Source organism: Phocoena phocoena, chromosome 13 (assembly GCF_963924675.1).
Source record: "Phocoena phocoena chromosome 13, mPhoPho1.1, whole genome shotgun sequence".
NCBI classification, from domain to species: domain Eukaryota; kingdom Metazoa; phylum Chordata; class Mammalia; order Artiodactyla; family Phocoenidae; genus Phocoena; species Phocoena phocoena.
In genome coordinates this window covers 804615-819060 of record NC_089231.1, presented here as the reverse complement: position 1 = coordinate 819060, position 14446 = coordinate 804615, and the positions used below count along the sequence as shown (strand labels likewise).

General features: G+C 46.7%; 1 protein-coding gene across 2 annotated transcripts; it reads right to left on the bottom strand.

Moving 5' to 3' along the window:
* Nucleotides 1–499: 499 nt before the first annotated feature.
* On the bottom strand, nt 500–13167 carry TXNL4A (thioredoxin like 4A). 2 transcript variants are annotated; one of them, XM_065890028.1, is made up of 4 exons: nt 13074–13167; nt 12794–12962; nt 4844–4947; nt 500–907 (listed from the first exon to the last, which is right to left on the bottom strand). In XM_065890028.1, the coding sequence occupies exons 2-4, from the start codon at nt 12944–12946 to the stop codon at nt 736–738; spliced, it is 429 nt and encodes a 142-aa protein (XP_065746100.1). In that variant the 5' UTR covers nt 12947–12962; nt 13074–13167; the 3' UTR covers nt 500–735. The 2 variants fall into 2 exon arrangements, with proteins under 2 accessions (XP_065746100.1, XP_065746101.1); XM_065890029.1 differs by lacking the exon at nt 13074–13167 and having other exon boundaries at nt 736–907; nt 12818–12946.
* Between the last annotated feature and the right edge of the window lie 1279 nt (nt 13168–14446).

Sequence of the window (14446 nt, the reverse complement as noted above, 5' to 3'; positions counted from 1 at the left end):
CCCCCAGGACCTCAGAATGTGCCCTTTCTAGAGACGGGGCTGTTGCAGGTGTAACTAGTCGAGATGAGGTCATGCTGGAGCAGGGTGGCCACCACCCCGTGGGGACACTTGCACACAGACACGCACACGGGGAGAACACCGCGTGAAGGCGAATGCTGGGCCTGGGGGGAGGCGTCGCCAGCCAAGGGACCCAAAGATGCCAGAAACCACCAGGGCCGGCAGGGGGTGGGCACAGACGCCCCGTCAGGCCCCGGGGGACCAGCCCTGCCGACACGTGGACCTGACCCCAGCCTCCAGAACTGTGTCGAGTCACCAGTCTGAGGTCCCTAATTACAGGAGACCCAGGAAACTCAGATAGACTCTCACTGACAAGTGTGCAAACCACAGCAGCCCCATGGGACCCACACCTGAACCTCACTCGACAGTGAAGAGTTAATTCTTGACTACCAAAATCACTAATCTATACACTACTTTTCATAAGAAATGATTTTGACTGTTTCCATCACCATGTATTTTATTTATTTCAGCTAGATATTTACAGATATTTGCTGATACAAAAATACAAGGACCAGGCAGACTGGAAGTTGAGGCAATGCCACCCTCACTGCAGAACCCTCCAGCTCCTTGAGCTCTGTGTACTTTCCCAAACGCTTTCTCACAGGCTTTAAATAGTTGAAAATGTTTCCGCGTGAGAACGACCCCACGGCACTGCATGCACCAGGACTGGACGGGGGCTCAGTATCTGTACTTGGTGGAGTAGTCCTTCGGGGACACGACCAGGCCGCGGCCCTTCCGGGCCCCCCGGTACACCGTCTCGATGATGTCGATCATCTCCTGCTTGTCTTCCATGGCCCAGTTGATCTTGTTGTTGTTGCCAGTGCCCAGGTCGATCATGATGTGCTTGTTCCTGCAGGTGGGCAAGAGGGGGTCAGTGCTCATGAAAATGCTTCTGAAGCAGAATCCCATGGAAAACATACCTGTATCTCCCACTGCGAACGAGGACACGCACAATCAAGGGGGTCCGCCACTGTTTAGCAGGCTGGAAACCACCTAAATGCTGCTTAAAGAGACACACAGCTCCTTCCGCGTGCTCTGCACTCCCTAAGACAAAAAACCTACGGGGCAATCAAGGCCAAAGGACACAGCTTCAGTCACCTGGAAAGACAAACGGTTTTCCAGAGGGCTGCACTAATTTACCTGAAAAAGGCAATGTATGCGTTTGTCATGGTGTTCTTATGAGCACTTGGTGTAAATTTTATTGAAAGCCATACTAACTGTGAAATAAATGATATTTTGCATTTCTATAATTCTTCGTAGACTGACCTTTCGAGACGCTTCTTTCTGAAATGAAGTTATACGGGCACTGCATAAAAGAAAGACATTAACGCTTCTTGCACCAGCTGCACTTTTATCAATTTAGCTTCCTGTTTCTGCAAGGTTGTGTGTCTGGCCCCCGGCTGCTGTTCCACGGTGCGTGCCCCATCTATCCTGAGGTCACAGCGTGGCCTCCTTTCAGCCAGGGCGAGCTTCCAAAAGGCAGACCTGATGCTTCTCTCTTGCTGCAAACACTCACTTCCAGGAACCTTCCAAGTCCACACACTGGCCCAGGAAACTGGGCATCTGGGCCCCGCCACGCTCTCCCCTGAGCACCCGCCACTCCCCAGCCCTCACCTGTCCGTCCTCCCTCATCCCCGCAGGTCCCCAAACGTGCGGCCTGCGCTGGCCTGTGCCCCTGCCTGCGCTCGCCCGTTGGGATGCACGTGGCTCATGCCAACCTTACCCAGCAGCCTTTGGGCACTCCCCATCGCCCTGCTGCGCTCAGTGTTTGTGCCTCTGTAAACCCCTGTTGCAATACTGTGATTTATAGGAAAAATATATACTTGGTCACTCAGAAGAATATATTTCTCATGTGCCTTTGGTCTTCACCCACAGATCCTGGCTCACAGCTGCAAAACCTTCGGAATTTCCTGCAATAAGAGTGATGGGATATTTGGACTCCAGTCCTCCGTTCCTGAAGACACTTTAGGGCCATAAAGGTGAAACGGGTGCATAAGCACCTTTCTGTCACAGTGAGTTTGCTAACGAAGGTGACTTCTAGATCCCACCAGCAGGGTGCCCAAGAATTGCCTGTTGGCGTAGGGAAGCCTGCACACACGCACACACGTTGCAACTGGGCCCGGGAACCCCTTTATCACCTGTCCCCTTGCATCTCCCTGGCTCCCCGTGCTAAGTTACTCAGCTGTCGCCATCAGATGACGGTCTGTGATAGGAGGAAGCCTGTCTTATCTGACTGAATGTCCCAGCACTAGACATAAAAGCCAGCAGGACTCTATACGTATATATACTTGGTGAATAAATTAATTAAAATACTGTTACTACTTGTCTTAGAATCCTGGAATCCCGGGTCACAGAAACAGTAGATTTTGTCCCCTTTTCCAAGTGCAGCATCAGTCCTAAACCATCAAAACACACGGTGGCCGCAGCGCCACTCGACTCCTTTCTGCAACCTCCTTCCCCGTCAGGGCAGCCCCGCCCAGGCGGGCCCCACATAGGGCAGTGCTACGGCCCACCTGGAGGGCTCTGGGAAAACGTGAGAAGCACGGCAGGAAAGGCCGAGACTGCCTTAAACAGCCTGTTAGTGGAAACGTGGCTTGGAAGGAGGTGGGGATGCATTTCGGGGAGTGGAGGAAGGGGATCCTTGCTGCACAGCGGCAGAATGTCTGTGACGCTCCTAAGTGATGAGCGTGGATACCAGCCGAGGACACGTAAGCAAAGTCTTGAAGGCGCTGCCTGGGTTTATACTGCTTATAGTAAAAGGAGGGAGACAAACCGGAGTAAGATCCGTTAACCCAAAAGATTTCTCAGCCTCTCCAGATGGCAGAAGATGCTGAAATCCAGAAATGGCTGCTGAGCTGTTGACAGAGGCCACACCACCGTCTGCTGAAACCTAGTAAAGACCTAAAAGTCAGAAGGTTCAGTCACAGGACAGGATCTTCCCCCAGGAAGCAGCCATCGGACAGAGGGCAGCCCCGGTGCCCAGGACAGAAACCCGGCTGGCTCAGGCTAAGAGGGACAGAGCACGCAGTGAGAGGGGCTGATGCAACCCCAAGATGCTGCTGGCAGGAAGCAGGTTGAAAAATGAACCAGCTGCAAATGGCTTTCATAAAAAAGGCAGGAAAAACTGGGTAGAACCCTCCCAGGGGGAGGCACTGGGCCAGGACTATGGTCCCAGTGCCGCATCAGAGCCCCCTTCCGAACCCTGACGCCCCACGGTGAACCCAAATCGCTTCTTGTGCCTGTCCCACACTGCGTCCTGGAGAGGGGGCCACAGATACGGAGCTGTGTCCAGGAGCTGTGCTTAATGGGTCACCTGGGAAGCCTCATCCACACCCAGTTTTGCACATGGGAGGGATATGAATCTTTGGGAGCCGGAGGGCAGGCTGCAGTAGGCAAAATGCTAAAATAACCCCTGCTACTTCCCGCCCTAATCTCTGGGACGGTGCTATGATGGGACACCATGCCTCTGATCAGTTACACTACACTGCAAAGGGAATTCTGCAGATGTCCCTGAGGTTACTCCTCAGTTCATTTGAAAATAAGGAGACTCTCCTGGATTACTAGGTGAGTCTAATCCAATCACAAGCGCCCTCTGAAAGCAGAACAGGAAGTCGGAGCAGCTGTACGAAAAGGACTCAACTCACTGCTCAGGGCTTCGAAGACAGAGGGGCCTCTAGAGGCAGAGAGCGGCCCTGGCGGAAACAGACCTCAGACCCCCAATCACCGGGAGATGGACCCAGCCCACAGCCCCGGTGAGCCAAGTGGATTCTTCCCTGACCAACTGCCTACATGACAGCCCAGCCCGTGACTCTGGCCTTGTGAGACCCCGAGGCAGAACCCACTGAGCCTGCCTGGACTCTGCCCTACAGACCTTGAGCTCATAAATGGTGTTGTTTTCAGCCACCAAGTTTGTTACAGAAAATAGAAACCGAATACACACCCTGCACACTCCACCCAGACCTTCCTCGACCATCAGGGAGCTCTGCTTCTGCAGTATGGCCTAATGTTTATATTGCTACTTACTAACTTTTGTAGTAACAATAAACAGTACGAAATTTTGACAAGTAAAAACAGTGATTTTTTTTTAAAAAATGGTGATTTCTTTCCAAATTAAACCTCCACAACAGAATTTTTTTTTCACTCATGATGTTACTTAACTTTATTATATAAATACCATCAAAGGTACTTGCGTCCGCATCAGACTCTTGTGTACCTAACTCCGCATTTTCCTTTCACGCAAAGCCTGCCAATCATGGGTACAAATTAATTTAAGGTGATTAGGGAAAGTCTGTTCCTTGAGCCCATGACTGACTGACTAGGGTACACAATAGAATTTTTCAGCTGATAAAAGATTTTTTACGAGATTCTGTATTTATAAGCAAAGTAATTAAGTACAGGTTTTCCTCTTGGATATCACAAAAGGATGCTAAATAGAGTCACTGATACATTTAAAAAGTGAGTTATTTTAAAGACATTTTTCATCAACAGATTAAATTTAAAGGTATCTTAAATTTCAGAAAGAATGTCTTCCGTTTAATAACACTACCCCTAGGTTCCTGGGCAGTTATTTCAAAATGGTAATTTGTTACTGAGTAAATGCTAAAACTGGAATTGTTACTTTGAAAATTATTTAAAAGATTGATTGCCTGGTGATACAAACTATATTATAATATGACTGCATAACTGATTTCCTCCTAAATAAAAGAATCTAAAGATTTCTTGATCTCATTAAACTTCCAGACCATCTATTCAATTTAAACAACAACTTTAAGATAAGAGAACATACCTGAAGAAAAACATGACAGTGCACGGATCGTATAACTCATACATTTTGTTGAAGTCAGGTACTTCTGTAATATCCACAAGATAAATAACTGCGAAATTTTTAACCTAAAAGTAAAGGAGATTGGGGGAAAAAAACTAAAATAACAAATCAACTTTTTATTCTGTAAAAGCACATTCAAAAACAAAAACAGAAGAATTTGTGTATAACAGGACAATTTTCAAACTGACTCTGCAACATTTTTTCCCAGTAGAGCTGCCATGTAGGAAATTACTTCAAGAGGATCAGGGTCCTGAGCAACTGTCCATTAACATGTCGTTTAATGTTTTTCAGAACAGCAAGTTATGAGAATCCTGCAGAAGACGTCCACAGATACATTATTCACGCTGATCTAGTAATAATCTATGTGAACTTTTCCCATTTGGACTTTCACAAATACTGAATTACACGCATTAAACAACTGCTTTAAAACATGCCTTTGGAATTCAGCCACACACTCCCCTCTTACTGAGGTCTGGACACTTGCACAGACTAACGGCCTAACACCCCAAATCACACTGCAGGTAACTAAGGTTCTTTCATTTCTTCCACAGCTGCAAGCTCATCAGAGAACATCTGGAAAACCCAGAAAACCATAAATAAAACAACCTTCAACCCCAACACGCAGAGCTGACTGCTGAGAATATACTTTCACTATATCCTTTCCCATTTTTTCTGGTATGTATGTTTATACTCTTTTAACAAATGTGATCACAGAGTGATCACACTACAAGATTTTGCATCCTGCTTTAATTATGAGCATCCTCTTATATGAATCGTATACTTTACGTAAGAGAAAAACAAAATTTTATGGCTACGTAACAGTTCAAGTGGCTATGCCATTATTTTTACCATTCTTTTGTTATTTTCTTTGACTTTTCATGAATATAAATAATTCAGATTTTCATTGATATCAATTATTCACATGTGCACATTATTACCCTTAAATACATACTTCATCATTTCCTAAGGATAAACTCCTAAAATAGAATCTTTAGAACAAAAGACATGACATTTTAAAGGCTCCTTGTAAATACGGTCTCAACGCCTTTTAGAAAGCTTATACCGATTTATATCATGGGTTGAATTATGTCCTTTCACCCCACAAGAAGATATACTGAAGTCCTGACCCCCAGTACTCAGAATGTGACCTAATCTGGAAAAAGGGTGCCTGCAGAGCTCATCAGTGAAGGTCAAACGAGGTCATACTGGAGTCTGACCCCTAATCCAGTCTGACTGGTGTTCCTATAGGAAAAGGGCCATGTGGAAACACACCAAGGGAGAAGCCACATGAACACGGAGGATTGGAGTGACGCACACCTACAAGCCAAGGAGTGCCACAGATCGCGGAAGACGCCAGGAGTTGGAAGAAACAAGAGGGGGTTCTCCCTTGAGGGTTTCAGAGGGAGCACGGCCCTGCTGACACCTTGATTTCGGACTTCTGACCTCCAGGATGTGAGGTAATAAATTTCTGTTGTTTTAATCTGCCCGGTTTGTGGCGCTTTGCTCCAGCAGCCCCCGGAAATTCATAGAAAATGCACAACGTTTCTTCATATAGAACTAACTCTAAAAGCCTAACTTACAGATGAAACAATGCGGCGTTTGGGATTTGCTTTCAATACTTCAGCACGGAAAGTGTACAAGACTGACCAAGTATTGGTGATTGCAGCAGGTACAGAGGAATTCACTGTTCTCTCCCCTATACTTGGGAATATGAAGAAGCGTTTAATATGGAAATTTAAACCACCATCACCCAGAAAAAGGAGGGAAGGAAGTTTACATTTAGTGGGCTCTCCTTTTGAGGACAGACCTCGGTGCTGAGGGAGGGAAGAACAGGTGTCTCTCCCAGCCGCATGCCCCTTTCCTGGTGAAAGGAGAGAACACACCTGCAGAAGGCGGAGAGTGGGCTGAGCACCAGGTGCTCACGTGGCCACAGTGGACGCCGAGGTGGAGGACTGGGCAAGGCCAGCCACGCGCTGGCGGAGCTGCTTCCTGCAAAAGTTACCCCGCTGGTGTTTAAGGTTCTGCCCACATCCAATTTCACTAAGCAGACATATTTTATTTCTTCCCACATTATATATAAAACAGATATTATAATTAAAAAGATAGATACTAACATCACCGTATAACCAAACACAAACACACACACACACATCTACCTCCTAAAGCATAAAATGACAATCCAGCAAGAGTCCCAGACACCTTTCAATCCAACGGAAGCCAATTGGTTCTGCTTCCGAGAACCTCCAAATCTCCCAAGTTAAAGCAGAAATCGACCGGAGAAACCACAGTCTCTAAAAAGTTACTAGAATATATCTCAACTAGTTCACGTATGAAGACATTCAACTAACCCAACTCAATGTCTATAATTTTCACACTGTAAACACTGGTTTTTATGTGAGACTTTCTAAACAGGCCTTATTTTCTTTTGCCTTCAGTGATGAGTAAGAAAACCGTAGCTCATTCAGAAGCAAAAAACAACTGACACGACAGGATTTCATTTTCTCTTCCCTCCACGTAAACCACATCATGGTAAACGTGACGCCTCACAAGGTCGGGAACCACACCTGCGATATTTATTAAAGAATGAATGAACTTCAGAAATAAACCTATATTTCAAAATTCAGGAAATATATTATTGTCATTATGGACTTAATTACCTAATCCTGAGTTCAAACAGACCTGCATTAAGAGATGGTCTGGTCCCGCTTCTTCCTTAGAGGAGGTGCCCTGACGGGTCCTCCAGCCCCTGCAGCTCTGGGAGGAGAAGGCCCACAGCACCAGCTGGCCTTTCTCTAATTCTGTGACCCTCCCAGCTTCTCTCCTCTGGAAGAGCTTGTCCTAAAGGCGGTTGCACGGATTCTATCATGATGCTTTCTACAAGGGCTGAACTATTTCTCCTGAATGTTTCACATCCATTAATGAATCTGCAATTAACTATAACCCTTGTGTATTTTTTATATAAAACTGAGATAAGCTAGGTGTCTATGATCTTTTCTCCATTTAAAAACTGCCCATTTTGAAAACATAGAAATGGAATGGAAACATCACTGCTTTGTTTCCAGCCCAGTATTTTTAAAACAAGTTATATAATTTAAAAGTACATGACAGGGCTTCCCTGGTGGCGCAGTGGTTGAAAGTCCGCCTGCCGATGCAGGGGTCATGGGTTCGTGCCCCGGTCCGGGAAGATCCCACATGCCGCGGAGCAGCTAAGCCCGTGCGCCACAACTGCTGAGCCTGCGCTCTAGAGCCCGTGAGCCACAACTGCTGAGCCCGTGCTCCGCAACAAGAGAAGCCACCACAATGAGAAGCCCGCGCACCGCAACAAAGAGCAGCCCCCCGCTCGCCACAACTAGAGGGAGCCCGCGCGCAGCAACGAAGACCCAACGCAGCCAAAAATAAATAAATACAATTTAAAAAAAAAAAAAAAAAAAAAAAGTACATGACAATCAGGAAATTCCCTGGCGGCCCAGTGGTTAGGACTCGGTGCTTTCACTGCCAGGGCCCGAGTTCAATCCCTGGTTGGGGAACTAACATCACACAGCCACGCAGCCCGGCCAAAAAAAAAAAAGTATATGACAGTCAAATAAAATCAATAGTATATAAGTGCTTTAAAATGAAAAGTAAATGTTTCCCTTTCCCCAGACCCACATGTTCTCTTGTGAGAAAACTGCATACATTCTGCTTTTCTCCAGCTAATGTCATTAACCAGTTTCCCCACGTTACTAAATAAAGCTCTTAGGAAATCATTTTTAATGGTCAAATAATATCCCATCCAGGGGAGAAGACGCTCCACTTTAAATCCTAACGCCCCATTTCTGAGCCCGGACAAACTGCTTCGTGGCACCTGCCTCGGGGAGCTGCCGTGAGGACCACGCCGGGAGTCCACTTCCCACCCCGCCGTGACGGGCCTACGTGCCACACACTGGGGATTACGGTTATAAGCATGCTCCCTCTTCACTGGGCATCACGGTTCTTTCCAGTTTTGCTATCAATCACAGCAAGAGTCTCGGGGAGCCTAAGGCACGGCTGTCTTTAGGGCTCTTCACCCAATGCCGAGCTGCTTCCCAGGGGCGGTACCAGCTTCACTTCTGCCTGAGCGTTAGATCTGCTTTCAACGTACGCCCTAAGAGTTAGACCTTTGATACACCTGAAAAATGACAGTACACTATTTTAACGTGTGCTTCTTTGAAGTTTATTTAACCATTGGAATTTCCTCTTTTCTTCCAGTTCGGTGCCCATTTATCCACAGGGGTCTTACCTTTTTCAGTGGTACTTGAAGCTGGCCTGCAGGAGCCTACAGTATCTACAATATTTTGCCCACTAGATCTGCAGTAATGTTAAGCACCTGTGGAAGAGTATTTTTTTTGAAATCAAGAACCAGATGTACAAATTTCCCTTCTATTATCAAGCTGTTTTCTAGTATATGTTCTTTTGATCGTCTAAACTAGTAGCTGTCCTTTCCAACCCTGCTGCCACACATTTTACAAGCAGGCTGCTTCTTCAGCAAGTCAGTGATTACACAGTTCAGTGGTCCTGCATGCTGCCAGGTGCCTCCGGGTTAATGTAACTCGTGCAAGTCACCAAGGCTGAAGGCCGTCGGTGCTGCCAGCCACGCTTCCACCCTTCTGTACAGAGCTCCTCCACTAGCTAAGAACCCACCTAAGATTCTGGAAAAAATGTTCCTGACTGTCAATTGGCACTATGTATTTTTGAAGTGTCAATTTTTACATTTTTATAGTTCACTTCAAAACCATCAAAAAAATGCACGATAACTTCATTTTCTCAAATTACTGTTTGCCCTGATTGGCTGTCGGTTCCTATGACATTCCTCATTTGAGCATAAATTTCTGCTGATTCAACCTACTTTATTTCATGCTTAAGAGTGACCCCCTGAAGTCACTCCTAAGTACTTCCATGAATACATTTACGTTATGTACAATCTAATTAGCACTTACGGCTATGAGATAGTATCACTGAGGTTTTGCATATTTTAAACTCTATCTGTATGAGCTTTTTAAACAGACCAAAATTAAACATCCCACTTATTCTTACATACAATGGGATTTAGAAACGGTGAGCTGTGGCAAAGTGCGTTCCTACAAAATGGCAAGACAGCTCAGAAGTACACAAAGTAGTCTCGCTTCGAAGCTGTGCGTAAAATCACCCACTCAACGGGAACCTTTATTTTGGTCATCACTCTACCAAACTCCAGGCATCTGTCAAATCTTTAAACATATCTCTAGGTTTTCCGTACAGCGCAAAACGAGCGCAGCATGTGGCGGGGCTGGAGCTACCAAGCAGCGAGTCGGTGAGTCCTGTTCCAGGAGGGACAGAGCGGTCAAGTCCAGCCTCAGCACTGGGACTCTTACTCACTTTAACACAGCTGGGGTATCCAAACAGGGCTCGCAACAAGATGAGGAAGATCCCCCATTATCTGCCGTTTCTGCAGAGGGAGATAGACAGTTAAATTGTTCTTTATACTAAAACCTTAAATTTCAAAAATTCCTATTGTGCTTCCCCAGAAAGGGCTTCCAGAATTATAAACTCATGTTCTGCCCTTATACTAAGTAGAAAATAAAACATTAATAGTCTTGTAATGCATTTCAAGCTTGCATTCTGAATAACTATACTGTAATATAGTATTGAAAGTTTATTAAAATAGAAATCCAAGTTTTGGACAAAAGAAATGGAAGAACTTAAAAGACCAAAGAAAAGCACTCAAAGTGAGCCCAGTTAAACTGTACCAAAAGAGCGCGTCTGCTAGTACTATAGCGATTTGCTCTCTGACTGGTATATAGGGATTAGAAAGGAACAGTTCTGGTAAAACTCCCTAAAAACTTACACTGACACAAAATCTGCCTCCTAGCTAAGAGTATCTTGCTGAGTTTTGCTCAGATACGAAGAGCAAACAACCCTCACGCCTCTGCCATCCTAGCCTCGTGCTGGGGGCAACCGGGTCTGGACATGCCCTGGTGCTACCTGCAAGGCAGAATCCAGAACACACACCTAAGTTACCTCAGAGTCAACACAGCAGTGATTCGCTTACTGAACAGTGTCTTTGCCCTTCTTCACTGAAGCCTGCAGTCTCTGCCCTTGACTACTGTAGCTTAAGCCACGCAGACACGAGTCCCCGACACCACCTCACTCTTGACCTCTGACGGGACTGGGAGGACCCCCGGGTGAGAACCCTGCTCTCCTGAGTTCCCCAGGCACCTCCTCAAGCTCCCTCAATGTCTAGGCGCCCAAGAGGAAGAAGAGGGGAACGGCTATAATCACAGCACTCCTACTCTGACCCTGACCTCGTTGAGGGGATTCTGAAAGGCAAGTCAGAATTCCCTGGGGAGCTTCTTTAAAAAGCCGTTTCTGGACCTCGCCGCAGACCTGTAGAATCAGGATCTCTGAGATGCACTTTGGTATCCCAAGCGATACTTACACTGACAGACACAGAAGGATGGTCCCTAATGTTCACGAGGCCACCTCCCCCAACTCTGCCTGTCCCACCAAATAGGAGACAGTGGAAATTACCGATGGCAGGTCAGATCATTTTTCCTTTCCTAAATACAAAATATATCCTTACACCTGTTACTCTTTACTCAAAGGCGTTATTTTAACTCAGCCCATATTAGCATATCCTACTCCTGTGAAAGAAAAGATGGCTTCAATGTTTCTTACTTTTACTCTTCATTAAAATGAATAACCTCTCAAATTATTATGGAATATTAATAAGTTAAATATTTTATTAGCATCCTTTTGCCTTTTGCCCTATTGCTACACCTGCAAAAATCTAAATCAAAGTTATCTTAGAATCCCTATGAGACAATTATAGAAAAAGAATTAAGCCCTGGTTATTCAACAGTGCCCTACAATTGCACTTGATTGTCAGCAAACAAAGGCCACAGACAATCCAGTGTACTGAGTTTAAGAATTAGGAAAATTAGCTCTAACAAGTATAGTTCTAGTTTCTCCCACTGTCTCCTGCACCTGAGTCACTCTAAGCTATAAATCGAGTCACTTAAGAGCACCGGTGGGGTAAAGAACCGACCCCAAGAAGAACGGGATCTACTAGGCTATCAACATAAATGTTCTGCTTCATAAACGCAACAAATAAACATGGTACCAAAAAAAGGACAATCCTTTTAAACTAAGCTATTCAAAGTAAGCTCCTAAGCTCCTGCCAGTCTGCAAATGTGTTTTGCTCTGGGCACTACAGATGAAAATTTTTGAAAACACCCTCTCAGTTAAAACCCCTGTAAGTTAATAGGAATTATGAACTTCTTTAGGGGGGAGAGATCATGAACTTCTTAAAAATTTGAAAATATATGGAAAATTCTCCCAGAAAAGAACATAAGCTATTCTGACCAATTTCAGGGAGCCCATCCTCACATCCCAAGGGAAGGCTGTCCGTTTGTGAATCCTACTGCTTCTCTTTCGCCGGTGAACGTGCCGCACTTTTTTTTTTTTTTAGTTTTTACATTTATTCTTTTTTTTTATTGGAGTATAATTGCTTTACAATGGTGTGTTAGTTTCTGCTTTATAACAAAGTGAATCAGTTATACATATACATAGGTTCCCATATCTCTTCCCTCTTGCGTCTCCCTCCCTCCCACCCTCCCTATCCCACCCCTCTAGGTGGTCACAAAGCACAGAGCTGATCTCCTTGTGCTATGCGGCTGCTCCCCACTAGCGATCTGTTTTACGTTTGGTAGTGTATATATGTACAGGCCACTCTCTCGCTTTGTCACAGCTTACCCTTCCCCCTCCCCATATCCTCAAGTCCATTCTCTAGTAGGTCTGTGTCTTTATTCCTGTCTTACCCCTAGGTTCTTCTTTAAATCTTACCGGCAAAGCAATCCAACACGATGAAATGACCAAACGGAAGGCGGGACGCGTTGTGAGGCGGGGCTGCGTTACCTTTTCAGCTATGCTGTACAGAACCTCGTCCATCTTCATACAAGTAGGGTCCCAGTCGTGTCCAAACCGAATGACGACCACGCGGTCTTCTTCCGAGAGGATGGCCTGATCCACTTGCCAGCCATTGTGCAGGTGCGGGAGCATGTACGACATCTTGGGGCCGACGGGTCTGCGGGAGGGAACCACCGGCCAGCTCCTCCCAGCTCCAGCGCGGTGCACCCACGGGGCCCCCACCCCACGGAGCCTCACCCCGCGGGGCCCCCACCCCACGGAGCCTCACCCCGCGGGGCAGTCGGTGCGCTGCCGGGAAGGCCAGGCCCGCGTCCACCTCGTCCCCAGACCCCGACCGACCCCACCAACGGATCGCCTCCGCCCCGCGGCCCAGAACCCAGGGCGAAGGGACCCTTGGGGGTCGTACACCCACGCTTCCCTCGCCACCCGCTCCGGCGCCCGGCCCGGCACGCACACTGGGCCCTGCGGCTCAGCGTTCCTTCCGGGCGTGTACGCACGCCCGCAGTGCGTGCGCGCCGGCGAGTGCGTGCGCGCGCCCCCGGGCGGGGGCCTGGGGGCCGACTGGGCGCCGCAGTGACGGGCGTGGCTGGGAGGTCCTTATAGTGAGAGGCTCGGAGGCGGTTCGGCTGGGTAGGGCTGGTCCAGACCTGCTGCCTCTCCGGTTGGTCCATCGGAGTCTGAGCTCCTACGGTGCCACCGGGGCCCGGGGTGGACGGACCGGCCCGCCGGGACCCCGGGCTGGACGGAGAGGATGGCATCGCTGAGGAAGGGCTCGTCTTCCGAGAGGCCCCAGACGTTTACCCCCAGACGAAGTCCCCCAAATTAATCATTTTGGCGGTCACGCTTTCCAGACGTAAACACAGTTGCTTTACTTGTCAAAAGCAAGTAATTAACAGAAGAGTCCTGGTAAGACGCACACGCGCCCAAATAACTTATTTAAATTAGTATTTCTAAACATTTTTTATTGTGGTAAAATATATATAATATAAAATTTACCATTTTAGCCATATAGTTCAGTGGCATCGTTGACATCCTTGTACAGCCATCACCACTCCAAATACTTCTTTTGTTAAAAAGCTTTGTTGAGGTATTATTCACATAACGTAAAGTGATTCCCGCATTTCAAATAAGATGGTTTTTCCCAGAGTTGTGGAACACTACAGTCTGATTATGGAAAATTTTCATCACCCCAAATCCTGTACTCATTAGCAGTGAGTATCATACCCCTCCCATCCCTTTGGCTTTTGTCAACTACTAATCTATCCTAGACATTTCACGTAAATGGAAGCATAAGTATGTAGTCTTTTGTGACTGACTTCGTTCACTTAGCCTAATGCTCTCAAGGTTCACCCACACTGTAGCAGGCATCAGCACACTTGACGCTTGAGCAACAGGGGTTTGAACTTACACATGTACTATGTACTACATGATCTGCAATTGGTTAAATCTGCAGATGGGGAACCGCGGATACGAAGGGCCAACTGGAAAATTATGCGTGGATTTCTGACTTCACAGAGGGTCATGGTTGAAGGGTCAGCTGTACTTGGTTCCTTTTTGTTGCTGATTAATCTATTGTTTGGATATACTGCATTTTCTCTCCCCATCAGTTAATTGACATCAGGGTTGCTTCCACTCTTTGGC